General features: G+C 51.9%; 1 protein-coding gene across 3 annotated transcripts in view; it reads left to right on the plus strand.

The window, feature by feature from the left end:
* The window catches only part of SLC43A3 (solute carrier family 43 member 3), a 34,474-nt gene that overhangs the window by 2,559 nt on the left and 17,847 nt on the right, over positions 1 to 14,068 (plus strand). For 2 of the 3 annotated variants that reach the window (XM_077820803.1, XM_077820801.1), the window contains exons 2-6: positions 4,541 to 4,649; positions 5,011 to 5,249; positions 5,831 to 5,960; positions 11,083 to 11,129; positions 12,054 to 12,130. In XM_077820803.1, coding sequence (XP_077676929.1) covers positions 5,060 to 5,249; positions 5,831 to 5,960; positions 11,083 to 11,129; positions 12,054 to 12,130 — 444 coding nt within the window. In that variant the 5' untranslated portion in view covers positions 4,541 to 4,649; positions 5,011 to 5,059. The remainder of the gene's footprint in view (positions 1 to 4,540; positions 4,650 to 5,010; positions 5,250 to 5,830; positions 5,961 to 11,082; positions 11,130 to 12,053; positions 12,131 to 14,068) is intronic. The other variant, XM_077820802.1, reaches the window with a different exon arrangement.

Here is a 14,068-nt window from a genome sequence, read left to right on the forward strand (position 1 = left end):
GCAGCCAGCTGATCCCGACACTGCCATTCCTCCCCCAGGGCAATGCACGTTGTGTCTCTTGGGCTGTGTCAGGCTGGAAGGCTGCTCCTTGCAGGGAAAGCTGCGGGCTGCGAGTTGGGTGGGCATTTGCCCTGGGGAAAAGCAGGGCCCCTGGTGGTGACAGCCAGCGAAGAATCCCAGGTGCACATGGTGCACAGAGGTCAGGTAACACAAGTGACATGGCACATGTATGCTGCACGGGTTGGTGTCAGGCACTCTACGTGGCTGCTGTGTTACACACATATAGATTCCAAAGCCAGACGTGAACGTTGTGATCATCTAGCCTGACCTCCTGAATAACACAGGCCAGAGACCTGCCCCCAAATCATTAGAAACCGGCCCCCCTTGGTTGAAAAATTGTCAGTGATGGATCTATCTATCTATCTCCACACACTTTGCACAGCTGTTGGGTCACACACAGGCTGCACAGTTGTCATGTTACACATGCGTGTGACATTGCACATACACATTTCATAGGGTTGTGTTGCACATACTGCAAGGGGGCATGACACACACACTGCCTGGTTGTCATGTCACACACATCCATGTGACATGTTGCACACATACTGCACGGCAGTTGTGTTGCACACATGCTACATAGGGTCTCATTGCACACGTGTGACACCTCACACACACACTGCATGTCAGTCATATCGCACACATGACATCTCACATGCTGCACGGCAGTCAAGTCTGACACATGTGACACCTGACAGAGGCTGCATGGCAGTTGTATGACACACACATGACACCACACACCCACTGCCTGGCAGTTGTATCACACACATGCGTGACATCTCACAAAGGCTGCATGGCAGTTGTGTCACACATATGCATGCCAACTCACACAGGGTGCATGAGGGTCAGGGCTGAGGGGGATCTGGCCTTTGCTCCAGGATATGTAGCCTGGAATGAGACAGCCCCTGGTTGTGCCTGAGTTTCCCCTTCGGGGAGTTGGGGAGCAGGCACATACCATGGCGATGGGACTCCATGCATGGGGGAGGGGGGAGCGCCTGGATAGTGGCATGTGGCGCTGCCATAGAAATGCAGATGATTATTTATAACATTTCCCACCACCCACAGCTGAGAGGAACAGGCTTCAATACAGCAACATGCCATTAATGAGTCACCCATGCACCCCCAGTCTAGAGGCCAGAGCTGGGGAAGGCTGTCACCTAGGGGCTGGGATATCTATCTATCTATCTATCTATCTATCTAAAGAATACACCTGCCTCTTCCTTCCCGCTGGTGTATATACTGTGGTCAGACAGTGTGACAATGACCATCATATGAAGGGCGGGAGATAGATGGGAAGAAAGATGAGGTGTATGGGGCTGGATGGATAGACAGAGGGTGAGTAGGGGACAGGTGCAGTGTGTGGGGTTGGCAGGTGCGGATGGAATACACAAACAGAAGAGTGGAAGGCTAGTGGGTGCATATGGGATAAATAAAGGGCGAGGCGATGGGTGGGTGGTTAGCAGGGAATCCTGTGACCCCTCTCCCTGGCACTATGGAAGCACATTCCAGCCCCGCCCTGCTCCTGGTCCCTTTACACAGCCCAGGGGCTCTGCTGCCACTAACAGCTAGTTTCCAGACCGGTTCTGTCCTCATGGTGCTGGCGATTGCAGTGTTCGTGCCACATGGCTACATCACATGAGCCCAAACGGGGATCACAAACTGCACTGTGTGGGTGGCCCTGCCTGGATTCCCACCAGCCTCCTGGTCACAGTCCTGCAGACGGATCCCCTGTGACTGGGGCTGATGGAAATGCTCAGAGTAAATGATTCAGTGGGAACAATTTGTTGGGCTCTGCGGGCATCTGCCGTTTGGCTGCTGTTTCTATTTCAATAGCACCCAGAGATCAGAGCTCCATTGTGTCTCCATTGTGCTGCACAGACACACAGTGAGAGACAGGCCCTGCACCAAGTGAGATCTGGGCCCCTTTGCACCAGAAACTGCCCAGACACACAGCGAGAGACAGGCCCTGCCCTAGCTGAGATCAGGGCCCTGTTGTGCCAGGCGCTGCACAGACACAGTGAGAGTCAGGCCCCGCCCCAAAGAGCTCACACTCCAAATAGACAAGGCAGATGGGGAAACAGAGGCACAGAGCAGGGCAGTGACTTGCCCATAGGCAGAGACTTGACCCAGCAGAGGTAGGACTAGAACCCAATCTCCTGAGCGGCAGGCTAGTGATTTAGACCCTGGGCCATTCTGCCTCTGGCCCCCCAGCTCTGTCTCTATAATCCCACCAGGGTCCTGGAGTGCTGAGTCCAGGTCACCCTTTCAAGGGGCTCCAGGGAGCTGGTCCCCTGGGGATGCCATAAATCACTGCCCTTGGCCCTGCCCCCGAGTGCCCCCTGTGTCCTTCCTAGCTCAGCATTAAAATCCTGCTTGACAGGATTGTCCTTGCCAGTACCCAAGGCGCTGGCTCCCACGCTCGGCCAGCACCAGCCAGGCCCTTATCGTTCCCAGAGCACAGCCTGCCCAGGGTGAGGAGCTGATTCTCGGCATTGGGGGGCAGGGAGTAACCCGACTGGCTCCGCCTCAGCCTGGGCACAGTGCCAGAGCCCCCAACATAGTCCAGGCTGGGCAAAGAGGCACAGAGAGAAGGAGGGGGAGGAACATGGGAGACGGAGGGGGAGGCTTTTGTTGGTTCCCTGATCCATGTCCCTCATTTTCCCCACCGCCACATTCATTTGTGCTGAGCTCAGCACGTGTCCCCTACTGATCCCCCATGTTGCCAGCACCCAGTGCCCAGAGGCAAAACAACAGCAGGGGTTCATTGCCCGGTGTGCGTCACCCAATAAACACAGCAGGGTGGAGAAGCATAGAAGTTTATTTGGAATTCCAAAGAAAGGTACAGGGAGAGAAATCTCAAATCCTGCACATCAGAGCAGGTCATTATGCACACTTTTATATTCCTTAATGCTATTGCACTACACATCAGCCAATCAAAGCTTTGCACAAATACTCTGCCTTCCTTATATGGGTTAAACAATGTTTATTTCCTGCAACCTCTAACAAGCATTCCTAGCAACTTAAACAACCAGCACATCCTGTCTGGCCTTGTAACTGTCTCTCCTGTTATCATTAACTTGGTGTCAGCAAACCTTACGCTATGAGGCATTATCTACAACTGCAACATTGTTTTAAGAGCAAAAGAGCTTACTCAAACCAGCCAGGCCTGAGTTCTATTAAGGGGGGTTGACAAGAAGCCCTTAGGCCTACAGCAGGGAGACTTCCTCGACCCTTATGGCCTTCCATCCCCTTGACTTAACTAGTGGCCATGCCCTGGGGTCTGCAACACCCATCTGCCCCTGGCTCTGTGCAGGTGGCAGCTAATACAGACATCTCCGCTGGGGAAGTGACACTCGCTCTGACCCTGCAGGCCTCCCACTAAGTCGGGGGAGCTCTGGGATGGGGGACTGGGAGAAACCCAAATGGTTCGACAGAGGGCACACTCTCCTCAGAGTCAGTGCAGACCTGAGTGCTAGGGGGCGCTGTGCTTCAGGGAGCAGGGCAGGGGCTCACGAGGGGGAGCTGTCCCTGCACAGTCAGTGCTGACACCAGTGCCCCAGTGTGATGCTAGGGGGTGCTGTGCTGCAGGGAGCGGGGCAGAGGATCAGTAGGGGGTGCTGTCCTCACACAGTCAGTGCTAATCCCAATGCTACCGAGGTCTCTTGAACTTTCCAAGGGCATGGAGGATCCAGTGGCATTTTTCACAAGACCTCCCCCTATGGGCTGGCCTGTTTCCCAGAGGGTTCATTCCAGTTTGCCACACTCAATTTCTCTTTGGTTCCAGCTGGATACATCTTTTGTTCCTTACTTTTGCCTCTAGCAGTCTCCATTACTTCGCTGTTTAGTCCTCCTGCCATCTTTTGGGATTTGGGGGGTGGGTTTTGTCTGAGCCTCTCGGATGGTGTTTGTAAGTATCTCCATGCTGCTTGCAGGTGTTTTACCCTTGGCACTACTCTTTTTAATTTCCATCTAACTACCATCCTCATTTTTGTCGTTCCCCTTTGTAAAGTTAAGTATGAGTGTGGTGGGTTTTTTGGATTTCCTCCCCTACATGGCTGCAAAATTTAACCACATTATGGCCACTATTACCAAGTGATTCAGCTGTATTCACCCCGAGGTCAGATTCTGTGTGCCACTGAGGACTAAATCAAGAATCCTCTTTCCCCTTGTGGGTTCCAGGACTAGCTGCTCTGAGAAGCTGCCATTTATGGTGTCTATAAACTTTATCTCCGCATCCTGTCTTGGGTGACATGTACCCAGTCAATATGGGCAAAGTTGAAATCCCCATTATTATTGGGTTTTGTGTTATTTTAGCCTCCCTGATGTCCCTGAGCATTTCACAGTCATATGTTCGGTAGTATATCCCTATTGCTCTACTTTCATTGTTCAAGCATGGAGTTTCTATCCATAGAGTTTCCATAGAACTATTTGAGTAGTTTAAGATTTTTACTTTATTTGACTTGTTGCTTTCTTTCCCATACAGTGCCACTCCTCCACCAGCACAACCTGCTCTCTCATACCTTCCTACCTGGTATTTGTGTCCCATGGATTATCCTCATTCCATCAAATTTCTGTGCTGCCTGTTATATCAGGTGGGGGATACTGACACTAATGCCAGGCACTCAGGTTCATCCAGCTTAGTATTTCGATGTCTAGCATCTGTGTATAAGCACTTGTGCATGTTGTCTGTATGCAGTTGCTTACCTCCATGTGTTGTGTTTAAACGGGTTGCTTACATTTGACTGTTCCTCACCTGTACTTTACCAACGTCTTTCCTAGCCCGCATATTAGGATATAGGTTTCCCCCGAGGCAGCTGCATCTCAGTGTTGGGTGGGGGAGCCCTGTATGAACATCTGATCCCCCCCTTCCCCAGAAGCAGCTGCATCTCAGCACCGGGCATGGGCTCTCTTTGCAAACTGTTGACCTCCTGGAGTGTCTCTTTGTGGTTCCAGGCTCAGAAAGGGACCCTCCCAGGAGCAGAAGGGAGGCGAACAGGGTGCCATGGAGGAGCAGGGCGCAGGGCTGGCCAAGCGGCTGGGCACGCTGCTCTCAGGCCTGCTGGAATGCATTTGCTTTGCCGGCATCATCTTTGGCTGGGCCTCATTGGTTTATGTGCTCAAGGACATGCACTACTTCGAGGAGCTGTGTGTGCCAGCGGCTAATGGCACGGGCAATGGCACGCAGGGCCCAGGTACGGCAGAGAGCAGCACTAGAGTGGCAGGGGTGAGCGCTGCAGGGGAGTGGGCAGTGCTAGAGGGGGATGGGGCATCAAAGCAGGGGCCGGGGGGATAGGGGGATGTCTCCATCTCAGGTGCTGCACTGGGGCCAGAAGGCTGACGAGGATATGCAAATAATGCAACACCCTTATTTGCATATTCAGGACTATGCATTGTCTCATTTGCATATCCCTAAATTAAGGTTCCTTCCTTTTCTGGTTCCCAACCTTGAGCTTCCCTCTGGCCCAGTGCCACCCATTTCCCCTAGACACCCTCTTGGGCCATGGGTGTGGCGGAGGAGGGGGCATGTGAGGGGCCATGAGTGAATGGTGTGAGGGAGGGTAGAGGGCGTGGGGGCTGTGTGTATGGGATGGGATGGGATGTGGTGTCAGGGCAGGGGGTCCATGTCTGGGGGTGAATCCATGTTAGGGTCCTGTAGGGGTGTTGGGATCCAGGAGGGGGGTGTGTGTGGGGGGGTGTCAGAGTCTATGAGGGGCATATGGGAGCTGTTGGGGTGGGTTGGTCAGTTCAGTGTCTCAGGCCATGTTCTCCCCAGACTGCCGGGCACAGGACGAGCAGCTGTCACTCATCTTCACTGTCGGCTCCTTCATGAACAACTTCATGACCTTCCCCACCGGCTACATCTTTGACCGCTTTGGCACTCTGCCAGCCCGCTTGCTGGCCATGTGAGTGTGGGGGAGGGGGGCCCAGGGATCCACCCCGTGCGATACTCCCACTGGGCTGCTGCACCACCCCCACTGCGACCCTTACCCCCCTCCACTAGGACCTTCTCTGGGTCCCACCCCACCCCACTGGGACCCTCCTCTTGGATCCCTCCCCATGAACTGAATCCCCTCCGGAACCCCTCCCCTAGGATCCCTGGGGACCCGGGGGTGGGGGATGGGGCGCTCTCCCCTCTGGAGCCAGGCCTCATCTCCATGAGTCTGGCTAGTGTGTGTGTGTAGGATAAACCCCATGGAGTCGGGGGGAGGGGAGAAGGTTCCCCAGGACAGGATCCCCATCCCTCCCCACTCTTTCTTTCTTTGGTTGTTTCTCTTCCTCACTCTCCCCACAATGCAGTGAAAATCAGGGACCACACCCAGCCCAGGTTATCCAGTGAGCCCATCTGCCTCCCGCCCAGCACGGCCCTGCCTGGGCCCACAGATTAGTGCCTGTAGCAGCCAGCCTCACAGACCCTGCCCCTCCACACTTTCACAGGGTCAGCCCCCCCAGCACAGGCCCCTCCCCACAGCTGGGACCGGTGTTTGCCAGCTGTCCCTTGCCCTTAGGGCTCCAGGGAACCTGCAGCTCATTTGTTTCTCCTTGGCTGAGTTAGTATCTGTTAACTGGCCAGGGACTAAGTCAGCAGGTCCTGTATGCGACTGGGCCCGGGGCACTGGTGCAGCTGGCTCTGGGCTAACTCCCCTGCACCCCAGAGCATGGCCAGCAGGCTACTGCTAAGGTTGCACAAGTGCCCAGAAGGAAGTGCTCACTGCTTGCTTACCCACAAGCTGTTCCCTCACCCGTCCACACTGCAGAGCTGGGGCTGCTGCTTCTGGGGCTCTGCTGGGAGCTCTGCAGCTCCAGTCCCTCCCGCTCAGGTGAGCTCCCTCACCAGGATGATGTGGGCCAGCCCCAGAGCCCATGGCAGTCAAAGCAAAGGCCTGCTGCCTGGGCTGGGGAGGAGGCTCCGGCTATGAGGTGGGGGGTACTGGCACTAACTGGACCCACTGGCCTCCAGGCAAAAGGCTCCAGGTGCCACCTGCCCCCACTAGGGCTCATCCACTCCCCCTGTGCTTGGCAGGGTTCAGCCAGCCCCCTCCTAGGGATCCAGGCCCTGCCACAGGGCTAAGGTTAGCCACCCACTGCCTGGGCCTCTGACACATGCCTTTGCCCTCCCGAGGTCTTGATCCGCGCCCGAGAGGTGAAAGAATGCAGGCAGCTATCTGTCTATCCATCTCTCTATTGACATACATCCCATCCATCCATCCATCAACATCCCCTCCATCAATCGATTGATTGATCTGCATCCATCAACATACCCTCCATCAATCCATCGACATGCCCTCCATTGATTGATCAATCTACATACACCCCATCCATCCATCCATCCATCCATCCATCCATCCATCCATCTGTTAGGGGCATATTCCTTCACCCGCTCACTTCCCTGGTCCTTCTCGCATGAACAGAGCGCCACAATACCCGAAGTCCAAAGGCGCAAACAATTCGATGTTTATTGGGGTAAACTTCCATCAAGCAATGATTCCAATTTCCTTCCTTAGTGTCCCCATTCCCAGCTCTGACAACACAAAACCTTGCCTGTGTCCCTGTTCCCATTCCCCCTTTAGCAAAACATGATTCCAATTTCCTCCCCCTTAGCAAAACATGATTCCAGTTCCCCCACCCCCATTCCCCATTCCCATTCCCCCTCTTTCTTCCTGATTGCAGACTATATAGTAAAACTTGAGTTCTGCTTAGCTATAGCTTAACCAATCATTTTACTGAAATTTAACTAACCAATTCTAACATATTGTAACATGATTATTTAACCAATTATATCCCACCACCTTAATTAGTTTACACCCAGAAAAATGAATAATACAGCAGACAGAAACAATCACAGAACCAGACAGAGATTATGCAGACAAACAATAGGGAAATGGGGATAGAACAACAAAGAAATGAGGAAAAAGAAAAGGAGTACTTGTGGCACCTTAGAGACTAACAAATTTATTTGAGTAGCTCAAATAAATTTGTTAGTCTCTAAGGTGCCACAAGTACTCCTTTTCTTTTTGCGGATACAGAATAACATGGCTGCTACTCTGAAAGAAATGAGGATTTCACATCCCAGCTATTGATAAGTGAGTTCTTGCCAGACAGGATGCTATCAAACTAAGTTTCCTTTTACATAGAATCATAGAATATGAGGGTTGGAAGGGACCTCAGGAGGTCATCTAGTCCAACCCCCTGCTCAAAGCAGGACCGATCCCCAACTAAATCATCCTAGCCAGGGCTTTGTCAAGCCTGACCTTAAAAACTTCCAGGGAAGGAGATTCCACCACCCTCCCTAGGTAACGCATTCCAGTGTTTCACCACCCTCCTAGTGAAAAAGTTTTTCCTAATATCCAACCTAAACCTCCCCCACTGCAACTTGAGACCATTACTCCTTGTTCTGTCATCTGCTACCACTGAGAACAGTCTAGATCCATCCTCTTTGGAACCCCCTTTCAGGTAGTTGAAAGCAGCTATCAAATCCCCCCTCATTCTTCTCTTCTGAAGACTAAACAATCCCAGTTCCCTCAGCCTCTCCTCATAAGTCATGTGTTCCAGTCCCCTAATCATTTTTGTTGCCCTCCGCTGGACTCTTTCCAATTTTTCCACATCCTTCTTGTATTGTGGGGCCCAAAACTGGACACAGTACTCCAGATGAGGCCTCACCAATGTCGAATAGAGGGGAACGATCACGTCCCTCGATCTGCTGGCAATGCCCCTACTTATACAGCACAAAATGCCATTGGCCTTCTTGGCAACAAGGGCATACTGTTGACTCATATCCAGCTTCTCGTCCACTGTAACCCCTAGGTCCTTTTCTGCAGAACTGCTGCCAAGCTATTTGGTCCCTTATCTGTAGCGGTGCATTGGATTCTTCCGTCCTAAGTGCAGGACTCTGCACTTGTCCTTGTTGAACCTCAACAGATTTCTTTTGTCCCAATCCTCCAATTTGTCTAGGTCCCTCTGTATCCTATCCCTACCCTCCAGCGTATCTACCACTCCTCCCAGTTTAGTGTCATCTGCAAACTTGCTGAGGGTGCAATCCACACCATCCTCCAGATCATTAGTGAAGATATTGAACAAAACCGGCCCCAGGACTGACCCCTGGGGCACTCCACTTGATACCAGCTGCCAACTAGACATGGAGCCATTGATCACTACCCGTTGAGCCCGACAATCTAGACAGCTTTCTATCCACCTTATAGTCCATTCATCCAGCCCATACTTCTTTAACTTGCTGGCAAGAATACTGTGGGAGACCATGTCAAAAGCTTTGCTAAAGTCAAGGAACAACACGTCCACTGCTTTCCCTTCATCCACAGAGCCAGTTATCTCATCATAGAAGGCAATTAGATTAGTCAGGCATGACTTGCCCTTGGTGAATCCATGCTGACTGTTCCTGATCACTTTCCTCTCCTCTAAGTGCTTCAGAATGGATTCCTTGAGGACCTGCTCCATGATTTTTCCAGTGACTGAGGTGAGGCTGACTGGCCTGTAGTTCCCAGGATCCTCCTTCTTCCCTTTTTTAAAAGTGCCTTCTAGGCACTTCCCTTTCTCTGGAGGTGATAGGCACGATCAGGACAGGATTGTATTCCCAACAGCCCAATAGCACCTTATTTCAATGTGACTGGTTTGGAATGTGAGGATGTGACCGTTCGCTTCCCAGCTTATGGCTGCCTCTGCTGCTTAGCCAAAGGCCTTAGCCTAAGAACAGGGCCTCAGACTGTCACTGTGAGAAAAGGCCTTATACAGTCAGACAGTGATTTTGATTCTTTCTTTTATACCTCTATAACTAGCTAAATGATAAACATATACCTACATTCTTAAAGTATAGGCCTTTGCAAACAGGCCTGAATATCTATGTCCTAACACCATCCATCCATCCACATACACCTCATCCATCCATCCACCAACATACACTCCATCCATCCATTCATCCATCCATCCATCCATCCACATTCACCCAATTCATCCATCTATCCATCCATCTATTGACATACACCCCACCCACCCACGCACCCAATCCATCCATCTATTGATATACAACCCCCACTTCCATCCATCTATCCATCCATCCATCCATCCATCGACATAGCCTCCATTGATTGATCGATCTACATACACCCCATCCATCCATCCATCCATCCATCCATCCATCCCATACATCCCTCCACTCACATACACCCCATCCATCCATCTATCCATCCATCTACATACACCCAATCCATCCATCCATCCATCTGTCTACAAGCACCCCATCCATCTAGCCATCTATCTATCCCATTCAGGAAGGGCACTAACTGAGGGCAGGTCTGCCCAGGTATATTAACCAGTCAGGCTGTACCATTCCTGGCTGTCCTGAGACCAGGGTAACTCCCTGGGGGACCCGGTTCTTCACTCTTTAGAGCAGTGCAGTACTGGGGTCAGTATCCCAGGTGCAGACAAGCTGACTGGCCTGAGCCCCAGTGTCCAGGGCCATGCTGTGACCATTTGTGCCCCAGCTGCCAACACCCACCAATAGCCCCCTGACCCCAACCCAGCTCTGCCCCAGCCACCACGTAGTGTCACCTGTTCCGTCCCTTCCCTTGTCGTGCACAGCCAACCCGCTTTTATTGCTCCCAGCATCCCCTGGGGTTCAACCAGTGTTTGCAGCTTCCAGCCTGCGGCTCCTGGCTCACTTGGGCCCCCCTCCCAGCCCTATCTCCTGCCCTCCACCGCCTTGACTGTGGGGTTAAATCCTGCCTCTATCCCCCATCCTTCCCTGCCCCCCACCCCCACCATCACCCCTTCCCTGTCCTCCTTCTTCCTTCCACTCCCTCTCCCTGCCCCCCTTGCATCCCAAGTGTCTAGCTCCCCCACTGTCTACTCCACCACTGCCTTCAGTTAGCCCCTCCCTTACTCCCCCCATCCCCAGAGCTGTGATGGGAGCTGCAGCCTCCTCATGTGGGACAGGAGCCACAGTGGGGAGGGGGTGTCCTCTGCCCCGCACCCCCGGTCGCTCCCCCAGCATAGCCCTGTGTATGTGTGTTTCAGATCCCTCTACACCAGCGGCACGCTGCTTATTGCCTTCTCCACAGCAGGTGAGGCCTCTGCATGTGGGGCGCAATGGGGCAGGGTACCTCTTGATGACCTGAGCTGGGGTTGGGGCACCAAGCACCCTCATGGCAGCACTGGGGGGACCCAGCCCTTCAGTGTAAGAGCACCCCCACTGGGCCGGTAACTCTGTCTCCGCTTATGATTGGGCTCTGGGCGCAGCTCTGCCTCCTTCTGGGCAGAGAGAGCCAGTCCTGAGCCACCGTCACTTGGAGTCCCCTCTGGGCGAGTGTGGCTGGGCACCTACCTCTGTGTCTGTGTGTGTGACACTCGCTGGGGCTTGTTACAAGGCCTGACAGATGTGTCTGTGTCTGTGACACTCGCTGGGGCTTGTTATGAGGCCCAACAGGGTGTGTGTGTGTGTGTGTGTGTGTGTGTGTGCGTGTGACATTTGCTGGGGCTTGTTACGAGGCCCGACAGGGTCTGTGTATGTGTGACACGCACTGGGGCTTGTTATGAGGCCCAATTTTGTGTGTGTGACACTCGCTGGGGCTTGTTAGGAGGCCCGACAGGGTGTGTGGGTGTGTGTGTTTGTATGTGTGTGTGAAACACTCGCTGGGGCTTGTTATGAGGCCTACTTTTGTGTGTGTGCATGTGTGTGTTACGCTGCATCTTGTTATGAGACCTGACTCTGTGTGTGTGTGTGTGTGTGTGTACATTCACTGGGGTTTGTTTAGGCCAGATGGGTGTGTGTGTGCTACACTCGCAAGGAATTGTTATATCTCATGATTGTGCATGTGTGTGTGTGTTACACTCACTGGGGCTTGTTAAAAAGCCCGATAGTGTATGTCCCTGTGTGTGTGTTGCACTTGCTGTCTGTGTGCGTGCCTGGTGCCTTGGTGTGTGCGGTGTATGGTACATGTCTGTGGTGTGCAGCTCCCTGACATGTGGTGCTTGTGTGTCTCCTGCAGCCACTGCGCTGATCCTCTTCCCGGCTATGTGTCTGCTCTCCATTGGTGGGATCCTCCTCATCCTCACCAACATGCAGGTCTGACCCTCCCACCCCCCTCCGTCTGGGCAATGGCAGTGTGCAAAATGCAGCCCGTTCAGCTGCCACCATAGCAAGAGCTCTGGGCTTTGCTTCTGCCATCGTTGGCAGAAGACATTTTTGTATTCATAGCATCATAGAATATCAGGGTTGGAAGGGACTTCAGGAGGTCACCTAGTCCAACCGGACCAATCCCCAATCCCCAATTTTTGCCCCCGATCCCTAAATGGCCCCCTCAAGGATTGAACTCACAACCCTGGGTTTAGCAGGCCAATGCTCAAACCACTGAGCTATCTCTCCCCCTGAGCTTTGAGTATTAAGGTAAGCTTTGAGAACGCTCGCTCTGCTCCGCAGCTGGCAATGGGCACAGTCCAATACAGCCTCAACATGATGCAAACAGTCAGGAAGACATTACTCAGACCTTGGTCGTGCAAAAATGTGATGATTTCAGGAGCATACTCATCCTGCACATCACAGTATCTTATAAATGCTGAAAATTGATCCATTTTGGGGATAAGCTGAGGCTCTAAATAATTTGGGTAAGCGCTGAGTAGTGCTGGCATGCATTACAGTTCAGCACAACGTTCACTTCTTCTTTTCAGTTCTCAACTTAGCTGGTGGAGGAGAGGAGAACAGCACTCAACTTCCGATTTCCTCCTTCCTCACTTTGCCATCTGGAAGTATTTGGGTTACAGAACATTTGTGGTTTGCATGTAGGACTCATCACCTTCACTTCCCAATTCTTTTCGCTTGCATCTCAAAATAGTCAAACTGAGATCGGAAGCTTGTGGTGAATTCTTGCAAGGAAGGCAGCAAATGAACAGCAATGACAAGACCCAGGCCTGGCTTTTGAATCCTTAGGCTAATTTTGTCCAACCTTTCTAATATCCCATTCCATAGGGTACTCATAAGGTGCAGGTGGTTGCGCTTTCCTTTGAGTTTCACTTTTTTCCTCGGCGTTGTCCATTGTTCTTTGAAACAATGTTGAATGTCCTCACGGTTCACTACAGTTGCTTTACAAGATTCAGCCTGACAGGACCAGCTTGTATCTGGCAGGGTTTTCAGGACAAGGAGAAAAGGAGTCCTTGTGGCACCTTAGAGACTAACCAATTTATTTGAGCATGAGCTTTCGTGAGCTACAGCTCACTTCATCAGATGCATACCGTGGAAACTGCAGCAGACTTTATATATACACAGAGAATATGAAACAATACCTCCTCCCACCCCACTGTCCTGCTGGTAATAGCTTATCTAAAGTGAGCAACAGGTTAGGCCATTTCCAGCACAAATCCAGGTTTTCTCACCCTCCACCCCCCCACACAAATTCACTCTCCTGCTGGTGATAGCCCATCCAAAGTGACAACTCTTTACACAATGTGCATGATAATGAAGTTAGGCCATTTCCTGCACAAATCCAGGTTCTCTCACTCCCTCACCCCCCTCCAAAAACCCACCCCCATACACACACAGACTCACTCTCCTGCTGGTAATAGCTCATCCAAACTGACCACTCTCCAAGTTTAAAACCAAGTTAAACCAGAACATCTGGGGGGGGGGTAGGAAAAAACAAGAGGAAATAGGCTACCTTGCATAATGACTTAGCCACTCCCAGTCTCTATTTAAGCCTAAATTAATAGTATCCAATTTGCAAATGAATTCCAATTCAGCAGTTTCTCGCTGGAGTCTGGATTTGAAGTTTCTTTGTTTTAAGATAGCGACCTTCATGTCTGTGATTGCGTGACCAGAGAGATTGAAGTGTTCTCCGACTGGTTTATGAATGTTATAATTCTTGACATCTGATTTGTGTCCATTTATTCTTTTACGTAGAGACTGTCCAGTTTGACCAATGTACATGGCAGAGGGGCATTGCTGGCACATGATGGCATAAATCACATTGGTGGATGTGCAGGTGAACGAGCCTCTGATAGTGTGGCTGAT

The sequence above is a fragment of the Eretmochelys imbricata genome, chromosome 6 (assembly GCF_965152235.1).
Source record: "Eretmochelys imbricata isolate rEreImb1 chromosome 6, rEreImb1.hap1, whole genome shotgun sequence".
NCBI lineage: Eukaryota > Metazoa > Chordata > Testudines > Cheloniidae > Eretmochelys > Eretmochelys imbricata.